Below are 24,306 nucleotides of genomic sequence, written 5' to 3'. Positions count from 1 at the left end.
GGGTCTTCATAAACAATCATAACTACTCGATTGCAAATTGAAAAAAAAAACAAATTGGTATACGACTGCTTCTCGTATAATATCACTTGTGCACGAACAAATGTCAATTAAAACGAAAATGGTGGAGTGGCCCTTTAACGCTGGTTCTCATTAGGACGCAAGCGTAAGCACAGACACAAGCGCAACACAAGTGAGAATCGCTCAAACACAAGAGCAACACAAGTGAGAATCGCTCAAACACAAGCGCAACACAAGTGAGAATCGCTCAAACACAAGCGCAACACAAGTGAGAATCGGTCAAACACAAGCGCAACACAAGTGAGAATCGCTCAAACACAAGCGCAACACAAGTGAGAATCGCTCAAACACAAGCGCAACACAAGTGAGAATCGGTCAAACACAAGCGCCACACAAGTGAGAATCGCTCAAACACAAGCGCAACACAAGTGAGAATCGCTCAAACACAAGCGCAACACAAGTGAGAATCGCTCAAACACAAGCGCAACACAAGTGAGAATCGCTCAAACACAAGCGCAACACAAGTGAGAATCGGTCAAACACAAGCGCAACACAAGTGAGAATCGCTCAAACACAAGAGCAACACAAGTGAGAATCGCTCAAACACAAGCGCAACACAAGTGAGAATCGCTCAAACACAAGAGCAACACAAGTGAGAATCGCTCAAACACAAGCGCAACACAAGTGAGAATCGCTCAAACACAAGAGCAACACAAGTGAGAATCGCTCAAACACAAGCGCAACACAAGTGAGAATCGCTCAAACACAAGAGCAACACAAGTGAGAATCGCTCAAACACAAGCGCAACACAAGTGAGAATCGCTCAAACACAAGAGCAAGCGCAACACAAGTGAGAATCGCTCAAACACAAGCGCAACACAAGTGAGAATCGGTCAAACACAAGAGCAAGCGCAACACAAGTGAGAATCGCTCAAACACAAAAGCAAGCGCAAGAAAATAAAGCAGTTACGTTCTTATGCAATTTCTCTTGTGTGAACCAGCCATTTTTTTTTTAATTTTCAACAGGGAACATGCTGAAACAAGCAAGTCTCACCATCAAACTAGAGCCTCGTGCTTGGACGTGCCAAATCTTATAAGCTCTTGTTTCCAGAAAAGTAGACGGGGGAGATCGTCCTATCTTATACGTTAAAATTTGAACAGCTGCTATCCCTTAGGGGTTGTTGAAGGGTTTTTCCCAATTCTGCTATCTTTTATGGTATAAAAAACGACCAACTACTATTCGTTAGGTGATGTTTAATGTTTTTTTTTTCGATTCTGCTATCTCTTAGGGTATGAACTTTGACCAACTGCTGTCTGTTAGGTTTAAAAAATTCCTTCTACAATACCCAATCTGCTATCTCGTAGGGGTAAGAATGTATTTTGACCACACCCAAAGTGCTATTCCTCAGGGTTAAAATTTATTTTGCCGACGACCAACTCCGTCTGTTTTTATCGTCCCCCTCCCCGGGTGCAAATGCACGCAAATGAACCAAGTCTATTTATGTTTCATGTTTGCATACATTTGCTTTTGGAACAACACAAGAAAAGAACGGCATTTGCCCTTTCGCTTTGCCATTTTAACACTATAACAGCAGTTACAGCAGGAGTATAAAAGAGCGACAAAAGACAAGAATTTTAGTGCATCTCTAGCAGTCTTTATTTGTCTTGAACGTCGACTTAGCAACTCAAATCAAGGAGTAACAAGAAATATTCATTCTAACATTTAAGAATATCAATTTCTGGCGGGATTGAGCAGTAGCATAATTTGGTAAATTATTCCAAGTTAGTTCTTTTTAACCAGAATTACGTCAAACCCAGGTTCGCTTATGCAATCTCTCTTATAGATCTCTTCTCTCATAGATCTTTTCAGATCTCTTCTCTATTATAGATCTCTTCAGATCTCTTCTCTCTTATAGATATCTTCAGATCTCTTCTCTCTTATAGATCTCTTCAGATCTCTTCTCTCTTATTCTCAAGAGAGAATCTTATTTATGCTCTATTGATCTTCTACACTGGGCGTTAACATGGGCTGCCTGTGTTCAAATCTTGCCGGTAGCCGGTCCTGAATGGCTCACTCAAGACTGCAAATGATACAGTTGTACGCTCCCAGTGAGGGAAAACAGATCACTGACTTTGTCAAGAGTTCTCAGACTTAAGCAGCAAGAGCTACTCCAAAGTGCAAGTAGATAATGCTTCTTTTTGTTGGCTAATGTTGATATGCAGTTGATCCTGAAAAGGTTGACCAACTAAAGGCGGTGTTAGAATGTTACATAACTCATTGTTTATTCAATGTCTGCGCGGGGGCGCGTGCACAGGTAGCCCAGACTCATGGCGAGATTCAGTTACAGAGTTTGTAAGAGTGAACTGAGCTTGTCGCGAATATTGTTTAAATAAATATTCTGACTTCAAAATAAAACAATAGTTTGACCTCTGCCGCCGCTGCTCAATCCCCAATTCAGAGTTATGGTTGGAAAGATAAATATCTGCGCTATAATTCTCCCTAGGGATCTCGCCTTTTGCACGCTAAAATTATGCGTGCAAAGGGGGAGATCCTTCGGGTTCCTAGCTGATTTATTGTGATTATTTGTTAATTAAGCATTTCTGAATAGATTTATGAAAGCAAAGTTCTTTGGTAAACACGTTCCTCGAGCAGGAAAAGTCTGAAAAAATAGAGATATAAAAACGTTTCCCTGTACAGATGATAACCGTTGTGCATATGGCCTGTGGCATAACAACCTGAGGTTTTCAGATTTTGTTTTGCTGTTTTTGTTTTATTTTGGGTAGCCCTTCTTGCATTCAAAAACCGAGTCTAAGCTTTGCAAACTTTGGCATTTTTGAAAAGTTCCACCGTCATAATGTCTTCAAGAGAGCATTATCTGCATTTCACTCGTGATATCTCAGACCTGGGCCATCACAATATGATTATGACTCTTCTGTTAAATTATCTTGTGCTAAGGGATATCACCATTAGTCTATAGGTGGGAAGAGACCATGTTCGTCAACTTTGTCCAGTAATGGGCAGATTATGGGCGACTCCACCTGTTTAAGAGTAATTAAATATAAAAAAAATTAAATATAAAAAAAACAGTGGAGGAAACTTGTCACTCAGATTTAAGTTTGGGGCTGTTTTTCATTCTCCATTTGGTTGCAAGCTTATTTTAGGTTTCAAAGAAGCACTTACCCCTAAGATGTATTCACACACATTGGGTTCCATAAGATACAGGGAGACCTCTTGAAGGTGGCTTGATTCCTTGCACCTGTGATGTGACAATATTTGTAAAGATGATCTAGGTGAATGTGGGCTCTCTCAAAGGTGTATACTGGTATTACTACATAACATTACAACCACCATACTGTAAAATCACACGTGGCCCAGTGTGTTAGAGCATAAATGCATGGGGCCTCTCACCAAAGGTGGCCCAGTGTGGTAGTGCGTCAATGTATTGGGTCTCTCACCACAGGTAGCCCAGTGTGCTAGAGCATTAATGTATGGGGCCTCTCACCACAGGTGGCCCAGTGTGTTAGTGCGTCAATGTATGGGGCCTGTCACCACAGGTAGCCCAGTCTGTTAGCGCATTTGTGTATGGAGCCTCTCACCACAGGTGGCCCAGTGTGTTAGTGCATCAGTGTATGGGGCCTCTCACCACAGGTGGCCCAGTGTGTTAGTGCATCAGTGTATGGGGCCTCTCACCACAGGTGGCCCAGTGTGTTAGTGCATCAATGTATGGGGGCTCTCACCACAGGTGGCCCAGTGTGTTATTGCATTAGTGTATAGGGCCTCTCACCACAGGTGGCCCAGTGTGTTAGTGCATCAGTGTATGAAGCCTCTCACCACAGGTGGCCCAGTGTGTTAGTGCATCAATGTATGGGGCCTCTCACCACAGGTGGCCCAGTGTGTTAGTGCATCAATGTATAGGGCCTCTCACCACAGGTGGCCCAGTGTGTTAGTGCATCAGTGTGTGGGGGCTCTCAGCTCTGCTGAAATGGGTTTGATTTCTGGTCAGCACATGGGTTGACCTTTTCTGTTTCTAAATTTCACTTAATGTCTAAAGTATGTACAGTATGTTGGCCTACAAGAAGCTCGTGTTCCCAGTCCCAGCTTGGGCATTCTTTTTAAAAAACAACGCTGAGAAACTATGATAATGGCACTATACAAATGACATTATTATATATATATGTTATACTATTTTCTTGATCCTCTTGCAATCACATTTCCCACTCTATATGATCAAGACTGTAACAATACACTGTAAATGCACAATAGCCCAAAATGATAGTCATGATTACAGGCAAAAATAACAATATGCCGTACACTTACTTAAGTCTGACTTGCACTTGTCTTGGCCTTCCTGTCAGGTCGCACATGTCTCCACCAGTATATAAATGAACTGTGTACCTGAAATATCAAGAATTACCATCTGTATGTGCCTGACCTTAAATTAATATAAACTTTAAATCCTGTCAGTGTTTACCCTAGTTTTATAGACTTTGAAGATCTCTTGGCCACCCACTCAACATGTTTCTGAAACAAATCACAAAATCTCTGGTCAACATGAATATACAGTAACCAAGCACAATTCACATCACATTTTAGGAAGATGACAAAACTCTAAGAAGGCTTAGGAAATTATCCATTTATACCTGCTTGTCCCAGGTTCCAAGAAGAATGTCTGTTCGTCCTCCATGGTCCTGTTAGAAAATAAAACAAAATGGTTTACAATTAAAAGAGAGCTACACAGAGGTTATGAATGAGTGGGCTGGGACTATTGGTGGTCCCTTGAGAGTCAAAGTTGTACAACAAAGTCCAAGCTTTTTTCCAATGAAATGTTTGCAGACTCTTATGGTTAGTTTGCCTAACCTAGGTTAAGTAACATACAACCTACTGTTGGTCAGATTTGAGGTGTGTGTGACCACGCTCCAAATAGGAGGCACTTATGTGCCTGCAACTACTGTTCAAAGGATCTGCAACCAGGGTTGGTTCCAGCCCAATCATCTCAGGATGCGTGGTTGAGTGTACTCAACAGAGGTTACAGGCAAATCTGTTGACAGTTCTTGTCATTCAGTGTTTATTCAATAAGTAGAGATTGCCACATTTTGTCAAGATCAAAACATTTTTTTACACATTTTACACAAGATTCCTAACAACAAACAAGTCAAGGGACAGTGAATCCCTAAAGTTCTATCTCCAACAATTCAATGAAAATAACAAACATAAGAAAAAGCATCATATCAAGTGGTTCCTAAAAGGCATCTTCTGTTATTGTAAAATATTATCAAAATAATCATAGAATGACAAGAACGGTAAAAAAAATCATGATACTCGCAGCAGCTTACAATCCAAAAACCTTGTTTTATCTACTTGTATCAAAAGATGAAAGCAGGGACATACTTGGTCAACATGGAATTGGATGACCCTTTTGCCATAACAGAGTTCATACTTCCACCATCCTGTACCCTGAAAAAAATTAAAACATACAGTACAGAGTACAGGCCTAGAGTTGCATAACCTCCACTCGAGAGTACTTCAGACTTGTGCATATTCTACTCAAGGTTAGCTCAAGAGTATTGACCAGACGAATATTCAACAGCTTGAGTGATTTATTTCATTGTTCTCTATTCTGTTACTTAGTAGATAATATGATGAGGACTGCATGCATGGTTACCATACCATTAAAAAACAAAACAAAAACAGAAACAGCCAGCCAAACCAAAAAATATACAAACCCCCTGAAGGCAGTAATCCCCACGCAAGAAGTCCCTAGTGAGCTGTTCATCTGGCTTGGGTGTTCTGATCTTTGTCTGGAATTCAGCAGGTGGCATATCATGCTGGGTAGGTGGCTGGCTAGCAGGAGAAAAGTCTTTATGTGCCTTGGGCCGGTCTTCAGGTGGGTCAGTGTTACTAAACAACAGTGTCTAAATATAAATGTGTTGTTTAGTACTGTTGTGTTTATTAGCTTTCTTATTTATCAGCTCTGCTCATACATTAAAATTATGAAAAAAACTAAACTGAATAATGCAGAAAATACAGTGTATAACATGTGTACTTGGCTAGCACACAGCAAACTTATAATTCTGTACAGTAAATGATCTAATAAATGCCTGGGGTGTTTATTAAAATTTAATGGTCCAAGGGGGGAGTTCAATAGATGGCAGGCATTTATAAGAGAGGGACGTTCTTTACAAACTATGGCAATATAACAAACCCAAGTGCAGTGGGGTTCTAATCTCAATCAGGATCATGTTCAATTATAGCCTGCGTAGAAAGCATTTCTTAACATTGAGCAAGCCTCATCCAGTAGAAGCGAAGATCAGATTAATCAAGAAGGCAATTGAATTTGATTTATATTACCAGAATTCCTATGTCGTTTGTTTCTAAGCTGGAAGGGAGGGTAGTTTAATAGAGGGGGGGGGGGGCGTTTATTTGAAAGGGGCATTCAATACAAACTTTTAAGCTTAGGGGGGGCATTCATTAACTGTGTCTATGTATGTAATTACATATGCTCATACATCAAAAAGCAATAGGGCAAGGAACCCCATTGACAACATTAGAATACACACCTCCTTCTGGCCAGACTGCTCTATTCTTTGTTCCTCAACCAATTCTGTATAGCTGAGTGGCTCACTACAAGAACAAATGGTTGAATATTTAAATGCCTATAATAATTATGGACCTTTCTTTTAAGCATCAAACTCACTCAGGCGATCCAGGCAAGGAGTGGCAATTTATTCTGTGAACTGGGTCTTCCTGGAATCTTTCAAAATAAAAGAAACATTTTATTGATTTATTCAAAGTAGAACAACAGATCATAGAATGCAGCTGTCTTACTTGTAAAGTTCATTGGAGCAAAGTACTGGGGTGAGCACTTCAATTTCATACACACAAGTGCTAATTTCCTTAACTGACATGATCTAGAGACAATCAACCAGAAACATCAGGTTGTCATTCATTCATAATGCAGTGACAAGAGAACATTGATGCCTTACGCCATTCTTAAGCAAGAAAGTAATGCTTTTGGTGTGTTAAGATTTGATTAAGCCCTAAAATGTGACACTCACTCACATTGTTTATTATGTTGTGACACTTTGCACTGACCTTCTTATAAAGAGCTGCTTCTCTAAAGTACAGTTTAATAATTACTTTGCGTTTGACATACTCTTATTTAGTGGAAGCAATTGGCTATTTTTGCTAATAAAATTTCATTTTGAGAAACTCACCTAAATTGGTCCCTTCTCTTTTAGACCAAACCCAGAATAAGACATTCAGAAATTACACCAAGATTTTGTTATGCTGCACAAGCAATAGAACAAACCTCATTGTGACTCTGTGGATGACACAGGTACAGTATGTGTACCTCCCTAGGAGTATGCCCCTTGAGGTCACATGGGGTTCCATTACCCATAACTACTTCATAGTATCGCATGTCACGACCTTCAACTTTTCTTGTAGGGATCTGTAGAGAATAATATTTTAAAAGTATGAAGAAAATCTCATCATAAATTCAATTTCAGGGGAATAAACTAAGACAAGGTCCTTTGTCATACATTTTACTTATTGTCTTAGTATTGTATTTCTTAGTATGTATGTAAGAACTAAGAAATGTATGGACAGGGTAAAACTTAATAACAAATACTCTAAGAAAAATTAAATTACAAACAAAAAAATAATCTTGCAAACATACAAAAGAACTCTCCATTGATTATTTAATTTTAACATTTTTTTACAATAAAACAGTCTTGACATGTATACAACATACCAGTTTGGGCTTTGTGTGAACTTCCTCTGTTGACTCTTTTGAAGAAGAATCTGATAGGGAATCAAGTTATAAAATCAGTTGTTATAAGCTACAATGGTTCTACTAACTGGGAAACATAGTAGCCCTTTTTTTAAGTACTAGGCTTTAACCGGAAGTTGAACAATGGAAGTATATATATATATGATCTAAGGATTGCTGTGTTGCTAAAGCACAGAAAGACCACAATCCAATCAATTGATCCGACCATCCAACCATCCGACGATTGAGTGACACAGAAGTCCCTCCAATAACTTGTAAATGCTTTGCAAGAATTCACGAGTTAAATATGAGTCTAGAGTACCTGTAGACTGTTGAGATTTTTCTGGGGGTGAATACTTCCCAAGAATATATTCTTGCATCTTAACTGCCTAAAAAGAAATAATAAAAATTACATTAAGATTTTGCTACAAAGAAACCCTAACAATAAAGAGCTTGGATTGCATGAATTCACTAGTTACTCACAGACCGTAAGTTAGACTAGACAGACTACATAGTACCATGCAAATTCTGATTTTCCTTTTTGAATCCAATGATTAGATTTTCAAACTGTTTTATGTATTGTGCAGCTGACCTAATGTTTGTAAATATTTGCAAATGTCTTTATTTTTGTCCTTTCTGTCATACAGGCAGAATATAATTTCATAGATAAACTAATTTTATTCTGCCTTGTTACACTAGGGGATAAACTGCATTTTATTGAGGAATTAAATAGGAGTTTTGCTTTCATGTTTCACAAAACTGGTATTGGATTTTACCAAACAAACAAACCAAGGCATAGAAGAAAGGAAGCTACAAACCTTTTGTGAACGCTCATCATGGAATTGGCGCACATGTTTACCATGACATAGCTCATAAGTCCAATATGCCTCCAGCTGATAAGCAAAAATTTAAAAAATTGATTTATGAGTTAAGTAAATAGCATTTATAGACAGAATGTGCAAGCAATTTTGGAACTTATGGACCTGAGACCTGTTTCCATTGTTTAATCGCCCAAGAGCAAAGCTTGCAGGCCATAAAATAACGGGAAATTTTGAGGCTCCAGGAGACACTGAACTGCCCAGGCAAGCAAGGAAAAAACATTTTTTTACTATACAAAAGTTTGAAATTTTTTTCTCAAAGAAAAAGAGATTGTGTTGTTTCTGAGCAGGCTGTATGTGGTTGAGCAGCCAGCTAATCAACCAAAAAGGGTGTACAAAGCACTGTAACTGTATTATTAATCCCCCACTTACTCGGTATGAACACTTTGCACTGTCTGCTAGTGTGGATAGTAGATCTGCAGGGTCTGGTCCAGGGCCATATTCACCTTGGTATGGCTAACAAACAAACAAAGTTTGTCTCTTATTTTGTGTCTAATGTGTGTGGGTCTATGTTGTATATGCAAAGGACATTCCAAGGATACCATTTGACCTGCTGCTATTTCCCATTCATAGCAGAAAGCTAAAAATGGTGTTAAAAAATCATTTCTTTCAGGTTTTTTTAGAAGTTACATTTACATCCCCACCAAGTTGATTTCATGAATTAGAGCATGAAGATATAACTCATAGATATTAATTTGCGTGAATCTGTATATCCTTAGAAATTCTTCACTCACATGGGTAAGCCTGTGGCGCCAAGATATATTATTTACCTTCTGTTTTATCTGTTCTGCAGGTAATATGCATTGATATTTCTCATTATTCTTTGTTGTGATAAATACGGAGTCTGAATGAGTTAAAAAGTCCTTTCCATCCTAAAAACAAGAAACAATCAATAAGCTACAATACCTCAACTACTACAATATTTTAATACAAAATATTTTGATAAACACGTTTGAATATTCGCCTCTAGAACAGTAGGTATTACTTGAAACTATTGCCTTGTCAAAATGACAAGAAGTCAGCGAGCCAATAAAATTCAAACGCGTGAAACCAGCCTACCTGGCTAATCATACATCAAGACAAAACTTTACCTTTGTAACTTGTCCTTGACGTAACGTAACTGGCCCAGACCAACTTACATCAAAAAGAATATTATCATTAAAAGGTTCGAATCCAAATGTGTAGCAAATAAAAAATGCCCAGAGGGAGCATAGCGTATATTTTCTACTTCCCATTTCGAATGAGTGTCATCTACGAGTTAGCCCAGCCGCCATGTTATTACGTGGCTGGATTGCCGCACAGTATTATGGGTATGTTTGGGTATAAGAGAAGCGGCCGTGACACGGGGATACCATCCTCGGGTACCCAGGGCGTCACGAAGATCGGGCACACAGGGAGCGCGCGAGTAAGAAAGGGCACTGAAAGACGTCTGTGTACACCTAGATACCTGTCAACCTTCGAAAATCTCAACGCTTGAGAGTTTTTTCGGGGGGGAGGGGTGGTGCATATTCATTTTTTGGGGGGAGGGGTGGGTTTAACCTTGCAGGCGTTTGCCATATAGAAAGCTCTCACAAACAAATCCACTTATAGATCTCACAGGGGTGTTAGATAAATTGCGCTATTCAAGGGAATTATTGTTACAAATATTTTTATAGAAAATAGGCAAAATGATGATTTTCCATAGAATAACTTTTCAGAAGCGATAAAAATCGCTAAAAAGTGGGAGATTTGGTGCTCAACGTGCGAGAAGGAGTCCAAAATCTTGAGACTCCCGCCTAATGGGGGAGGGTTGACAGGTATGGCAAATGGCAGTTCTACAACCGAAAGTAACCATGCTTCTTGAAGAATACGGATGAATCAAAACAATTATTCATTTGTAAAGGTTACCAATGCTTGGCTCTGACATTCCTGGACTTTATTTAACACCTTTAATTTTACGAATAATTAGTACCCATAAGCCATTTGCACTGTCAACCTTTTGTAAAATAGGTGTATAACTTTTACCATTATCTTTTCTTATTTGATTCTGGGTACCAAAAATTATGCACTAAGCATTTGAAAATTCCAATCCCATGGTCTAAATCACATCAAAGAATGAAAAAAATCAACTCTTTATTCAACTTAAAAATTGTCTTTATTATCAATTTAGAAAACTATTTACAAAGAACTTAAAATAAAGTGAATTCTCTGTTAGTGAGAGTCATCTCATCAACGAATCTGTGGATAAAAAAACAAAAACAATTAGTTCTCATCTAAACACACTGAATCTAATGTGAAAGACCATTCCTAAAAAGTATTATCAATATGTATATTTGTTTTACTTGAAAAACTGGCTTTGAAATCCTGGGGTTGTTAAAGGGGGGCACCAATTTTCTTTTTTTACATACCCTGGGGTACCAGAGTCAGCGAATAGTAAATGAACAAGCGAAGCTCAAGACTCTGGTACCCAGGGTATTTTTTTAGGTTGAAGGGAAGGGGATGGGGTGAAATTAAGGGATCCTTAAAAAAAGCCCCCCCTCCCTAACTTGTAAACAATCTTAGCCATTTTTTAAGGTTATGTAAAATAATAGCACCTGCTGAATTAACTCATCACATAGGAGCCTTTCATCATAAGATGGTTTACCTTGTCATTTCACTCTTAACGACAGGGTGATTTTTATTCTTTGTCCAGGCCTCGTCTTGGACTCCATCTCTCATCCACCAACCATACTCATAGTTTGTTGATATTTTCCTGTCATAGATCTCATTGGGACCTTGGATAAATAATATTCAGTGTTAGATATGGAGGTGAAAATCTATTGTGCTTGTCTTTCTGGAGGTTTTGAATACCCTGCTGTTTGTATTCCTCTTTGCCCCTCATTATGACTGCTATTGTAAAGATGCAAATTCTTTTTTCGAACAGCTGTCGAGGCAAAGTCATCTTTATTTCTCAATAGCATTTTCAATAAATGAAGCTTAAACATCTATGTGAAAATTTGAGAAAAATACTCCAGATAATATTCAGGAATTACTTAACTCCAATTTTGAGAGACAGACGTAAAACTCAGGAGTGAATAAGTTATGCGTGGATATTCTTAGATTTTGTTCCTCGTCGTGACAAATCATGTATCGGAAAAAAGACGATCCATGGACGGATCAATTTAAGAGCTAGAAGTACAGCTAATGTACTTACCGTTCTCAGGTCTAATGTGCTTATGTAACCTCTCCGTGTATTTCACGTAGGAACCATCTGCCTCAGAGTTCGGGTGAACTTGCTTGCGCCGTTCCGTGGGTTGCTGAGCGGTTCTTGTCTCTGTTGGTCGGTTTAGGGGAGAACTCCCCGGCTTTTTTACTGCGTGATTTACTGGGTCCTGAACACCTAACTGGGTAAGATTGAAGAAAGACATAGCTTCCAAACAAATCACCTCTATTTGGTGATTCGATAACCCTTTGGTTTCGAAGCGTCTAATTTATCTATCTCCATGGCAACATTCGAGTGCGCATGCGAGGTCGGTCTTCCTGTGGTAGAAATCGAGAGAGACTGAATATTACAACATGGTGGATGAATCAAATCTTAATTATTTCCGAGACATAGTTTCAAGGTTTCCTGACGGGATAACACTAGCCTTTGCTTATGGTTCTGGTGTTTTTAAGCAAATAGGGAATGTGTCTACGGATAATATGATAGATTTTGTGTTTGTCGTCGATAATCCGTATGATTGGCATAGCAAGAACTTATCGAGGTTTCCTCACCACTACTCATTCATGGCCAATCTCGGTGTAAATGCGATTGTATCCTTACAAGATGAAATTGGCGCTGGAGTGTATTACAACACTTTAATCCCATTTGAAGGTGTGCTATGTTTTTCCAGTTACGCTTAGATCTAGAGACAAATTATCGTGACAACCATTCTTATTCTGTAAACGTTCAATACAATCATATTCATCTTTATGCACTAGTCATTTGAAACCCCCACCCCCATGGTCCCGGCACGGGAATTAGGATACTTTGTCAGCGATTTCTTAATAAAATAACCAAAAATGCATTCCCAATTTGTATTGAATATTGTATTCAGCAAATAAAGTACCTCTAACCTTTGTGCGAAATGTCTCCTGCCTCCCGGTTCAGCGAAATCCTTTTGCGTTATATTTCTTTTTCTCTTGTCTAAAAACCAACGCAATTGTGTTTTCAACTCTCGAAATTTTTAAACAGTACTGAGTAACCATAGCCTCTTGGGTGTTCGTGACAAGCCCGAACGCTCTCCAAACCTAACTTCGTATTTAGGTTCTATATAAAATAGGAAGGGAGTGAAACAACGCTCGATTCCATTGTTCGAAAACCTGCCTAGTTACGGCCAATGTTGTGATGTTGGTATGAGACATGATTGATGAGTGACAGCTCACTTTCGGTTTGAACTTATCCCGCCGCCGACACACGCCCGGGCGTGTTGGTTATTTTATTAAGAAATCGCTGACAAAGTATCCTAATTCCCGTGGTCCGGGGGAAGTGTGGGGTTAATGTTGGGGTTTAGAGCACTTTTGAACAAGAATCTGTCATGAGGGGGTGGGGGAATGACAGTTTTTGACCCCAAGACTTGTCCCCACCATGGGGGCTTAGGGACAAATGAATAACATCACAAAATTTACTTTGCAAAAGTTGTGTCAGTTTCTGGTTTGAGACTCTTTCTCTTCTGTAGCAAGCAATTCCATGTATCAGCGTGTGGCAAGCTGCATGGCGAAATGTGCAAAAACGAATATGAATTATAACTTATGCCAGATGGAAATAAATTACTTTTCCATTTTTTTGGTAACTGTTATCTTCATAGTTATTAGTACAAATTCGCTAAAGTGTACTAGCTTGAAAGATAAAGGATGACTTGATGTCGATGTCGGATAGTTGCCTATAGTTTGCATTCCAAGGGGTAGGGCATTTGACTGGAGTTTTGTCCCGAGGGGGTAGGGGTTTTCTCTGTTTTGTACAGCGTCAAAGTCTAATCCCCCACCCTTCCCCGGGACCATGGGGGTGGGGGTTTCAATTGACTAGTGCATTATCATCATCATTGTCATAATGATAATTATCATCATCATAGTCATAATATTTAACATCATGATCTTATTCATATTTATTATCATCATCATCATATTCGTATTAAGTAACATTATCATAAAAGTCATAATTATTATCATCATCATAGTCATAAATATTAACATCACCATTGGTATTTAGTCATTGTCATTAACAACATCAACAGCAGCAATGCCCAGTATGTACAACACCCATTTTATTATTAAGTACAACATTTACCAAACTCCGGTTTCTCTTTAAAGGAAGAAAAATCAAATATGGCATTATCAGTCAAAATAACTTTATCAAGGATCTTAATGATTGGGAATGGCTTTACATCAGTGGAAGACTTCACAAGCCAGTGCAAATCATCACTCGAATGAACAACACTATCATAAGAACTGCACTCAAAGAGAACCTACAAAGTGCCCTCAATGCTGCTCTTTTGTGTTTACCTGAGAAGTTTACTGGAAATGATTTGTTCATGAAGATTGCTGGTCTTTCATATGCTGGAGACTTCAGAATGGTTGTTGGGGAAGACAAAGGCAAGGTAAACAAGATCGTGGAATCAAACTTAGATGAGTTTAAGAAGCTTTATCACCCATTTCTATCAAGTAGTGAAAATATCCATTTGAACAGTTCATGTTATATTATTCAGCAAAATATGGATAGAACAGTAACTTGTAGATTACTAAAGTCATTACCAAAGACTTTACTGAACAGTGTCATGAAAAGTATAGGGCCTAGTAGCAGTATAGATAGTCTGGATGCCATAGCAAAGGATAGAGAACTCTGTTCTAAACATATCTACAGAGGAGTCTCACAGATTGTTCTCAGATCCAGTATAACCCAAAGCAGCAAGGGAGTACTGAGTGCTGGACTATTGAAAACTTGTGCCTACAGCACTTCAAAGGTGAGAAAGATGTTCAAAGGCCTGATAAGGTAACAGACAAGGTTGAACCTGGTTAATACAACAGACCGGCAACAGGCTTGAAAGAGCCTGGTTCTAGCAGGGTCCAGCATGCAAATATGTACAGTAGAACATCGATAAAAATATATGGCAAGGGACTGAAAAATTGGTTTGTTATATCCAGAAAATTAAAATCCAAATATTTTATGGTTTTTTGGTGCTGGACTTAATATTTTTATAGGTAGTATCATTATATTGGTTATCTTAAATCAAGGTTTCACTGTAAAAGCCTTTTCTTTTGTTACTTTGTGCAGTGTGCACGTACATCAAACCTGATGCATACAGTATGCCTGTGCACAAAGTTGCAATTTTCAAAATTCTCTTTTACATTTGTTGAATGCCAGTATATCAGACTTTCCTGCTGTTATGCAAATGCCATTAAATGCTGATTTCAATAGCAAATCTAATTCACCTAATCACTGATTTTCAATTCATCGTAAAATAAAGGAAGCTCAACTTTATTTTTTATTTAAAAGGGATGCAGGGATAGTTATATTGTTTTAAATTAATAATGAGGAGTTTTAATATTCAAAACAACAACAAAATAACATTGTCAAACAACATCACATCTCCAGGTGGTTCTCATGCACCACAAAGAAATTCTTTAAGGTTTATTTAAAAAATATTTGAGTTATCGCATACTTATAAGCTTAATTATAGTTCGTAGAGTACCTCTGTAGTGAGATGTTTTGCAATGGTGGTAAAGGTGAACTATGAAAGTCCCTAAGGAGACTCCAGAAACTTTGTATCTACCTGTATTTGTCTAAGGGGACAGACCATTATATCATCTTTTTTAATATGCACAAAACTTGCAACATGTTTTATTTAGCATATGGTACACACTTACAATTCCTGGATAACACTACAGTTTATTCATCAAGTTCTAGTGATGTTTCCTTGGTCTAGGTATCAGCACCTTTTTGTCTTTTGGGGATGCAGCAGCAACATATAGTGCTACAATCTTTGTTCTGTCCATAGGACATCTAAACATGAAGACATTATCAACAATTCCTGAGGTCTTCCCCTCAAACATCTTTACCATATTCCAGTGGCGCGATAGGCTTCCAGTCACACCACTTTGGCTCCCAGTTGCCTTTCCATCCACCCACAGTGAAGCATTACCTTCCCTGCCATTAAATGAGCCCAATATGTGATGCCAAGATCCTGGTGTAAGTCCCTTTGTTCCATTGGACTCTACCTGAAATACCACTGCCCCATTGTCATCTCTATGCACCCATAATCCTTTGCTGTTATTTACTGCCAGCTCGTAGTGAGTGATGTCATCATCGCCGATTGCGCGGAGAAGCGGATTGTAACCATTTGTGTCATCTAGTTTAACCCACATGGAGACTGCAACACTCCTGCGTGGCTTGCCCTTGAATTTGTCAGCTAATTTGAGGAAGCCTTGTTGACCTAGATTCATGGCTAGTCCAGATTTAGCAGTCTCATCAGATACAAAGGCTCCTTGTTCTAGCTCTGCGTCGTTTCCTTCGATTGAGTCATCAAAGACTACTCCTCCTTGTGAGTGTTCAAACGTGAGCTTCAGGACAGTACATTTTTCGTTGAATTTTTTGGGGTCACCAAGGACTGCAAACAAAGGCATTTACGAAAGACATCACTGCATAACTGTGATCGCACAAGTCTTAAAAGACCTTGAGATGGAATTGTTAGGCAAGCGCGAACACAGGGGGGTGCGCGCGCACCCCCCTGGCGGCCAAAAAGTGGGTCATTTCTTATTAAGAAATCTTCAATACTCTATGCTTTTTCCATTGATACCTATAACTGCGCACTCCCCCCCCCCCCCCCCCCCCCCAGGCCAATCCTGGGAACGCGCCTGTTAGGGGTTACCTTCTTGCCCCTTTGCTGCTCGAAAAAGCGCCGGGGTGATTATTTAAGTTTTTACGTAAGCGAGGCGCTTATTTGGGGAGCCGCTTATGTGAGGCCCTTTCTTTGAAATGAGTTACATCTCTAGACTTTTTTAACAACGTGCAATAAGTAAAAATCACCCCAGAACCACAACAATATATATTGAAATTGTAAAATGATGTACGGTTAGTACTGTCACTTTTTGCGTTTCTTTTCTTCTAACGTACAGTTCCCCTCGTCAGCGGGGTCTTTAAAGTGCAACTCGTTCAGGTGATGCTCTTATTCATATTCTTCCTTTTATACGTGACGCTTATTTGGAATAGAAGAGTCGCTTATTTTGGCAATTTCTCGAAACATTTGGTGCTAGTTAAATAAAATGTTTACAGCAAAGATAAGCAAAAAGAGGATAATGAAAAGGCTTGCTTACCGGAAATATTTTCGTCGTCGTTAAACTGATCGTCTTCATTGTCGTCAGCATCCACCGTCTGATTGCCAAGGGCAGCCTCTGTCGTATTAATCTTGACGTTTATTTGCGCTTCCTGTGTCACGTGATCACAAAGAACATCACTGCTACTGCATCGGTTAGACAGCGGTCTCCCCACAGTAGCAACCATGTCAGTCGGGGAACCAATGGCACCACCAGGTGGCTGATCTTGATAGACCATAGTGCTCTGCGGGACTGGCGCGCCGCCGTTTAGTGTGGCAGGGTAACTTCCTGTGGATGTCGTCATGGCAACGTTTGGGATATTCTCAGGATAGGAGGCTACTGGGGGTTGTTGGGCAATGCTGCTGGGGCTAACAGCGGGTGTGTCCATGATCAAGTTCGGGTAAGCTGGGTGCATAGCGGCGGGGTTTGGAAGAGCCACTACCTTATTACTGTCCGGGTAAAGAATAAAGCTCTGCTCATATGTGCCGAACAGCCCCGACTTGCGATGACCAAGGTTTTGATCACTATTACTGATCTTGTTTGGGGGTCTGTTTGGGGGTCTAAACGCATCACCTAGCGGTATCCCTTTCTTTGCTGCAGACTGGTGGCGATGGGGTGAAGGAACTGGCTTTGCTTTCCTAACTGTAGCATGGCTATGGTCTTGAACCAGCACCGACTTCTTATTAGCTGTAGCAGTTTGTTTGGTATTGCTGCGAACAAAAATACTATCCTTCCCCGCCATCATACCACCAATATCCCCTGCATGTGCTGGTCCTAAGACCATTTTCCCGCCCTCAGCACCAAATTCACCTGTGCCTATGGGGGCCCATCTTCTTGTTCCAAGAAAGGAAGGGCTCTTGATTCCGTGAACCTTGGTGAGACTCCGAGTTTCCGCCTCGGTGTTTTGCAATACTTGACGAATCTCCTCGTCTATGAATCTTGCTCTATTCATCGCCTCAGCCTTCTGTGCGTATAGTCGTTCTAGGATTGGACTTAGTTCATGGGGCTGGACGAAATTTCTTTTAGTTCCTCTACTTTCTGTTACTGTTCGTCTTGGTACTTGGATTCCTTTTGCGAGTGAAAGTATGTTGTGTAGGTGTTTAGGCGAAAGGTGTTTAGAGTGCCCAGAAAAGACTTGAGCCACTGCTATTGCGAGTACAGACACCACGCACAAACGCACTAAGAATGGCTGAAAAAAATGACAATACGATAAAAGGAAATTAAAAAACAAAAGCAAACAAGCGTTTTATTTGCCCAATAATAAAAACGCCACTGAGATTGAAAGAAAGTGAACACCTCGACCGACAGGCGCGTACCCAGGACTGCTTAGTGGTGTGTGTTTGTGTGTGTGTGTGTGTGTGTGTGGGGGGGGGGGGGGGGTGGGGTGTTGTTTACCCGCCTGATTGGTGTGTGCTGCAGAGAATCTTACAGAAAATGAGATACAGGACAGCTCAATTTTAATATGCCCTGAAGATCTGCGAGCAAATATTTAGAATTGACAGGAAAATTAGCTGTGGATACCTGTGCTAAGCAGCCTTTGTCTAGCTCCATAACCTCGACTCTACTCGACCTCGAAAATAGATACTAAGCACGAAAAAACCCGAAGAATAAAACGAAGAAATCTCAACAAAGAAATCCATAGAAAGCGCTTTCATATCCACTGAATAGTACATGATGTATATTGAACGAGAAATGCGCTTTCATATCCACTGAATAGTACATGATGTAAATTGAACGAGAAATACGCTTTCATATCCACTAAATAGTACATGATGTAAATTGAACGAGAAATGCGCTTTCATATCCACTGAATAGTACATGATGTAAATTGAACGAGAAATGCGCTTTCATCAGTTCATATCTACTGAATAGTACATGATGTATATTGAACGAGAAATGCGCTTTCATATCCACTGAATAGTACATGATGATGTATGTTGAACGAGAAATGCGCTTTCATATCCACTATGAATAGTACATGATGTATATTGAACGAGAAATGCGCTTTCATGTCCACTGAATAGTGCATGATGTAAATTGAACGAGAAATGCGCTTTCATATCCACTGAATAGTACATGACGTAAATTGAACGAGAAATGCGCTTTCATATCCACTGAATAGTACATGACGTAAATTGAACGAGAAATGCGCTTTCATATCCACTGAATAGTACATGATGTATATTGAACGAGAAATGCGCTTTCATATCCACTGAATAGTACATGATGTAAATTGAACGAGAAATGCGCTTTCATATCCACTGAATAGTACATGATGTAAATTGAACGAGAAATGCGCTTTCATATCCACTGAATAGTACATGATGTAAATTGAACGAGAAATGCGCTTTCATATCCACTGAATAGTACATGATGTATATTGAACGAGAAATGCGCTTTCATATCCACTGAATAGTACATGACGTAAATTGAACGTGAAATGCGCTTTCATATCCACTGAATAGTATATGACGTATATTGAACGAGAAATGCGATTTCATATCCATTGAATAGTACATGATGTATATTGAACGAGAAATGCGCTTTCATATCCACTGAAAAATGATGTAAATTGAACGAGAAATGCGCTTTCATATCCACTGAATAGTACATGACGTAAATTGAACGTGAAATGCGCTTTCATATCCACTGAATAGTATATGACGTATATTGAACGAGAAATGCGATTTCATATCCACTGAATAGTACATGATGTATATTGAACGAGAAATGCGCTTTCATATCCACTGAAAAATGATGTAAATTGAACGAGAAATGCGCTTTCATATCCACTGAATAGTACATGACGTAAATTGAACGAGAAATGCGCTTTCAAATCCACTGACAATACATGATGTATATTGAACGAGAAATGCGCTTTCATATCCACTGAATAGTACATGACGTATATTGAACGAGAAATGCGCTTTCATGTCCACTGAATAGTACATGATGTATATTGAACGAGAAATTGCGCTATCATATCCACTGAATAGTACATGATATATATTGAACGAGAAATGCGCTTTGATATCAACTGAATAATACATGATGTATATTGAACGAGAAATGCGCTTTCATATCCACTGAATAGTACATGACGTATATTGAACGAGAAATGCGCTATCATATCCACTGAATAGTACATGATGTATATTGAACGAGAAATGTGTAGGTCCAGAAAATAACCATACCCCCCCCCCCCCCCTATTAAGGGGATTGGAAATTCTTTTTTTCCAAGCGGTTGGAAATTTCAGAGGAGTGGGGGGGGGTCATACCTCCGACCCCTTCAATCGGGGGGGGTATGGATATATTTTTGCGAACTACACTATGGGCTTTCATATCCACAGTTCGTGATGTTTGCCTCTGCCAACGACATTCTCCTTTATCATCGTCATCGAAATACTATTTGCCCATATATGTTGTTGATTTAGATACGTTTGTTTTCAAAAAAGTAAAACTCTTTTCAGGGCAAGCGTCCCAGGTTGTGCCGTCTTTAGAAACAGACTCAAACATTATGAAAAGGCTCAAAGAGTTCTTTACAGAACGTGGTCCTGTACGATAAGATATTTTCATGGAACATCATTCAAATTTGACCTTATAACAAAGAAACATTGTTAAGAACAGGTACCATACTAGATTCACAAGTGACCTTACCATATGTTACTTACCATAAGGAGCACTTAAAAACTGGCAATAACTGAATCATCAGCTACCAGTCATATACTCTAGAAATCATAGATTAGCTGAGCTCAAGAAATAGAAAAAACATCAGAGCCTCCAATTCACTCGCCCTTAGTAACTGTTTACTCGAATATTTCTCGCCCAGATTAGTCAAAACAAAAAAACGTTTTTAATAATTGACTAACGTGTGTAGTTTATAGTGAAATACGGGTACTCACCTGCTAGAAGCACGTACCGTAGCGATCAGTACGCATGCGCATGAGCCACGTCATCTGACCCGTGCTGTACCGTACTCGAATCGCTCGCAAGAAACAAGCGGTGGCACTCTAGTTCGAAGCTTTAGCAAAGAGACCTCACAAATTTTGGCATTGTGAAAGCCCAGAACATTCCACAAAAGAAAAAAATCGAAAAAAATATACACAAGCATTTACCATAGGCTCCTAAAGCATGACATTGGTAACCATAACGACTCATTTATACAAGATTACCTTAAATTTACCTATAAAATCTGGATTTTCACGGACCGATTTGTCGGACCGATTAGTGGCCAGTGCATTTACATGGTTGGGTTTGGCCTGTCCTTCGGTTTGTGATAGAGAAAAATTGGTCCCGAAAAAAAATCTGTTAATTTGCGTTAAGTTAACAAAAACAGCCAGACTTATCGGCGCGTTCAAATTAGCCTTTTAAAAGACGTAATGTAGCCGAACAGTTTGATGTTGAGGAGGACTATAACAGAGCAACGATCTGTTGATTTTACCTGTTCACATAGTTCTTTTTATCGTCCAAATGCAGATGATGACATAGGGTGTAAGGTGTAGGGCACGTATGGTGTATCTGTGAGAAGGTTTGTTCCCCGTGAGCAGAGGATTCGTTGTCATTTTCCTTTTTTTATTATTCTACCCGGGGAGGGGGGGGGGGGGGGAGTTGTAGCCCCTTCCGCAACCCATGCACAAACTGTTGGCCATAACACTTTGGCAAATTATAGGTTTCTGATTGTATTTGTTGACTCTGTGTGTTCAGTTGATAGATTGAAACCCATTGGATTGTTTAAACATGAAGCCAAATTTAACTCGCTGGGAACAGTCTTTGTGAATGTTAATTACATTTGTGTATAATCGTAAACACTTTATAATGTTTGTATCGGAGCCAAATTTTTTAGACAAAGTGTCTAATCATTTTCCGGTCGTAGTAAACGCTCCCATTCATCACAGGGTCAAGTTAACAAAAGCGCGGGAAAAAATGAACTGATACTATCTAAGAAAACAAACTCCTTGACACTCTCGCTTCATCTATTAATGATAATGATGTAAAACTCGAAGCTTCCAGGAATATTCAAGGTAATTTCTAAAAAAAATAATATTGCTTTTATATTAAGGACACTAGAAAAATTGGCAAGAGTTGTTTTCTCCAGGTGTTTTGGTAAAATGGAATGAACCGCATGACCTACACCATGTGCTATTTACAAATGGCTATTAATTTTTCCCGCCGAAATGACTAATGCCTACGGCAACGTCGCATCTGTTGATGTGTGAATGAATGGCTCTTAGTTGGAACGTATTTTTTCCTAAAGAATACCCAAAGTATTTTTAAAGCACTAGCCGGTCGGGCATTAAAAATATCATTTCCACTTAAAAGTAGAACTGTGTTTAAAAAATGATGAAACAAGTGCACATACTGGCGAGGTAACCGGAAACAATTTCGTCAGGCGCGTATACTCGCTGTACCTGCTTACGTAGCTCATTTGTATGTGCGTGAAAGTGTTAACTGATAACTAATCAACTCCTTTTTTAGGATGGTTAAATCTGCTATGGTTTTCTTGCTTTCTGATGTATAACCTAAAAAAAATAATGATCTAAATGCTTAGTCGATGAAACCAGGGAAACTGTGCTTTCACCGTTCGGCTATTTGTTAGACATTTCCACAGTAGGTGATAAACACTTTGCAAATTGGGTGCCTGGGTTGGGGGTAATTTAACGAAAAAGAAAAAAAAAACAATTTTTTCTAGAAAATGCCATTTATTATATACAATCGAAGCTTTTCTGTCCCCTTCTACATCTTCGTGCTTTATTATTTACAACAAATCGTTCTCGTCTATAATAATTTCTATACAACATACTTTATATATTTATTTTGTGCACAGAACTCAGTAGTGACATAGTGCATATTCGGTCATTTAGAAGAAAGTCTATTAAAAGACTCAAGGACTGATTAACAGTATTCTCATGAATGGTGTTTTTACAAGTTACACGGTTAAGTCCCATAGGCGACTTGTCCGTGACTGTCTGTATACCTCTGTGCCATCTGCATTGATGATTTCAACAACCTTTCATCTAGAACCGCCATTAAGTCGCGACTATTTCTCCTTTCTTTTGCATTTCGATGTTGAATTGTAGCAACATTACTTGAACAGCGACTTCTTGGGTCCACACAGCAAAATCATTTACCTTTCAGTTGCCAAGGGCAATAGAAGTAACACCTTTTGCAGTCTCTGTGCCTTTCCCTTCATGAAGTTCTAGCAAAAGCCTGTCCTTCACAGCCTAGAATCTGCTCTAGCGTCGATATGTAGTCCATGGCCATCTTAAGCACATCAAGCTCGGAGATGTGTTCTTCGGTTTGTGGGAGGACGTTCCGTAACTCTAAAAACGCTCCTTCTATATTCCTCGGATCGTCTGTTACTGATTGTAGCTCGATTGGTGAATCTGTCCTCGCATTTGCAGTTGGAAAGGACTCCAAGAAGTTTACATTTCCCTGGACCTGCATATTTCTTGATTATTTCTAAAGTTTGTAGTGGTACTGATCTTTCTCGCGCGAAGTGCAACTCGTTCTGATCTACTGTGATATGTGAGCTGTTTTTATAGTCTGCTGAACTAATTGTTTTTCTGTCACATCAAATGCTTGCCCTATTGTATTCCGTCAAAATCACTATACAAAGTAATCACTGAATGGTTTCTCATTGATCCGTGACACAACTCTTCGTTGTTTCTCTGTCATGCTTCGCTAGCGCCGATATCATCTATGGCTTCAGAAAGAGAAAGGATCGCTAAATAAATGACAATAAGAGGTAAAGACGCTTTAGATAATTTGTTTCCCGTTAAAAAAGATTGAAACCGTGAAAAACGCTAAAAGAGCAACGGGCGCGTATAAGAATGACTCGATGGAATGGTGTTAGTGTTGTTGACTTCACGCCTATTGAAATCGCAGGTGTGCTCGCCGACCTACTCGCACGTCGATACTAAACAATAGTGTGCATTCATCCAGTTATTATCGTAGTTTCAAGAGCTTACCGGTCGTGGGAACCAATTCACTTGATCCAATCTGACAAAAACTTCAAAACTAAAGAAATCAAAAAATAAAATCACAGGGCAATCCAAGTCCATTTTATTCGAGTTCAAATTCAGTGGAATATAACTGACTCAAGGTGGAGTTCTTGAGAGAATTGTGGGAGTGTTTGGCTCTAGAGCGGGGACAGCTGTTTCATTGTAATTGCAGTACGCGGTGCTTGTCAATATTGAATTGCATGATTGCCGAATGCCGATGCAACGGAATGCATCTACTTTTGTTGCTAATGGCAACTAACAGATCACAAGCCGCCCGGGTCAAACTTGTAAATTAAAATTGCCGTCCAAAAATAATGAAATTACAGATCG

The 24,306-nt window shown here is 39.3% G+C and overlaps 4 protein-coding genes across 4 annotated transcripts; 1 reads left to right on the top strand and 3 right to left on the bottom strand.

Moving 5' to 3' along the window:
- Window positions 1–1,651: 1,651 nt before the first annotated feature.
- Window positions 1,652–9,985, bottom strand: LOC5514827 (endoplasmic reticulum lectin 1). The gene is made up of 17 exons (XM_032384382.2): window positions 9,760–9,985; window positions 9,439–9,540; window positions 9,041–9,124; window positions 8,609–8,683; window positions 8,113–8,179; window positions 7,773–7,822; window positions 7,329–7,469; window positions 6,845–6,927; window positions 6,714–6,770; window positions 6,577–6,640; window positions 5,743–5,931; window positions 5,408–5,473; window positions 4,660–4,707; window positions 4,491–4,540; window positions 4,337–4,414; window positions 3,200–3,275; window positions 1,652–3,057 (listed from the first exon to the last, which is right to left on the bottom strand). Exons 1-17 carry the CDS (start codon window positions 9,901–9,903, stop codon window positions 2,986–2,988), a joined length of 1,446 nt encoding a protein of 481 aa, XP_032240273.1. The 5' UTR covers window positions 9,904–9,985; the 3' UTR covers window positions 1,652–2,985.
- Window positions 9,986–10,783: 798 nt separating this feature from the next.
- Window positions 10,784–12,124, bottom strand: LOC5514786 (testis-expressed protein 49). The gene is made up of 3 exons (XM_001634894.3): window positions 11,841–12,124; window positions 11,292–11,421; window positions 10,784–10,885 (listed from the first exon to the last, which is right to left on the bottom strand). Exons 1-3 carry the CDS (start codon window positions 12,052–12,054, stop codon window positions 10,837–10,839), a joined length of 393 nt encoding a protein of 130 aa, XP_001634944.1. The 5' UTR covers window positions 12,055–12,124; the 3' UTR covers window positions 10,784–10,836.
- A 78-nt stretch (window positions 12,125–12,202) lies between these two features.
- On the top strand, window positions 12,203–14,831 carry LOC5514826 (phosphatidate cytidylyltransferase, mitochondrial). The gene is made up of 2 exons (XM_001634947.3): window positions 12,203–12,500; window positions 13,976–14,831. The coding sequence occupies exons 1-2, from the start codon at window positions 12,203–12,205 to the stop codon at window positions 14,656–14,658; spliced, it is 981 nt and encodes a 326-aa protein (XP_001634997.1). The 3' UTR covers window positions 14,659–14,831.
- Window positions 14,832–15,227: 396 nt separating this feature from the next.
- On the bottom strand, window positions 15,228–20,833 carry LOC116619522. The gene is made up of 3 exons (XM_032384381.2): window positions 20,647–20,833; window positions 16,976–18,164; window positions 15,228–16,269 (listed from the first exon to the last, which is right to left on the bottom strand). The coding sequence occupies exons 1-3, from the start codon at window positions 20,647–20,649 to the stop codon at window positions 15,566–15,568; spliced, it is 1,896 nt and encodes a 631-aa protein (XP_032240272.2). The 5' UTR covers window positions 20,650–20,833; the 3' UTR covers window positions 15,228–15,565.
- Window positions 20,834–24,306: the final 3,473 nt, after the last annotated feature.

This window comes from Nematostella vectensis, chromosome 2 (genome assembly GCF_932526225.1).
Source record: "Nematostella vectensis chromosome 2, jaNemVect1.1, whole genome shotgun sequence".
Classification (NCBI taxonomy): domain Eukaryota; kingdom Metazoa; phylum Cnidaria; class Anthozoa; order Actiniaria; family Edwardsiidae; genus Nematostella; species Nematostella vectensis.
The sequence above is the reverse complement of the archived record's forward strand: the minus strand, read 5'-3'. Positions and strand labels throughout refer to the sequence as shown.

Excerpts from the sequence above, each read along its gene's own strand:
- LOC5514827 (XM_032384382.2), bottom strand. The coding sequence starts at position 9,903 with ATGGGAAGTAGAAAATATACGCTATGCTCCCTCTGGGCATTTTTTATT. Across the intron at positions 9,541-9,759 it reads GTCAAGGACAAGTTACAAAG|GATGGAAAGGACTTTTTAAC; the intron begins GTAAAGTTTTGT and ends TCTTGTTTTTAG. Across the intron at positions 4,541-4,659 it reads TTGGAACCTGGGACAAGCAG|AAACATGTTGAGTGGGTGGC; the intron begins GTATAAATGGAT and ends GATTTGTTTCAG.
- LOC5514786 (XM_001634894.3), bottom strand. The coding sequence starts at position 12,054 with ATGTCTTTCTTCAATCTTACCCAGTTAGGTGTTCAGGACCCAGTAAAT. Across the intron at positions 11,422-11,840 it reads GCACATTAGACCTGAGAACG|GTCCCAATGAGATCTATGAC; the intron begins GTAAGTACATTA and ends TATTTATCCAAG. Across the intron at positions 10,886-11,291 it reads GTTAAGAGTGAAATGACAAG|ATTCGTTGATGAGATGACTC; the intron begins GTAAACCATCTT and ends TTTTATCCACAG.
- LOC5514826 (XM_001634947.3), top strand. The coding sequence starts at position 12,203 with ATGGTGGATGAATCAAATCTTAATTATTTCCGAGACATAGTTTCAAGG. Across the intron at positions 12,501-13,975 it reads CACTTTAATCCCATTTGAAG|GAAGAAAAATCAAATATGGC; the intron begins GTGTGCTATGTT and ends TTCTCTTTAAAG.
- LOC116619522 (XM_032384381.2), bottom strand. Across the intron at positions 16,270-16,975 it reads CGACGACGAAAATATTTCCG|TCCTTGGTGACCCCAAAAAA; the intron begins GTAAGCAAGCCT and ends CTTTGTTTGCAG.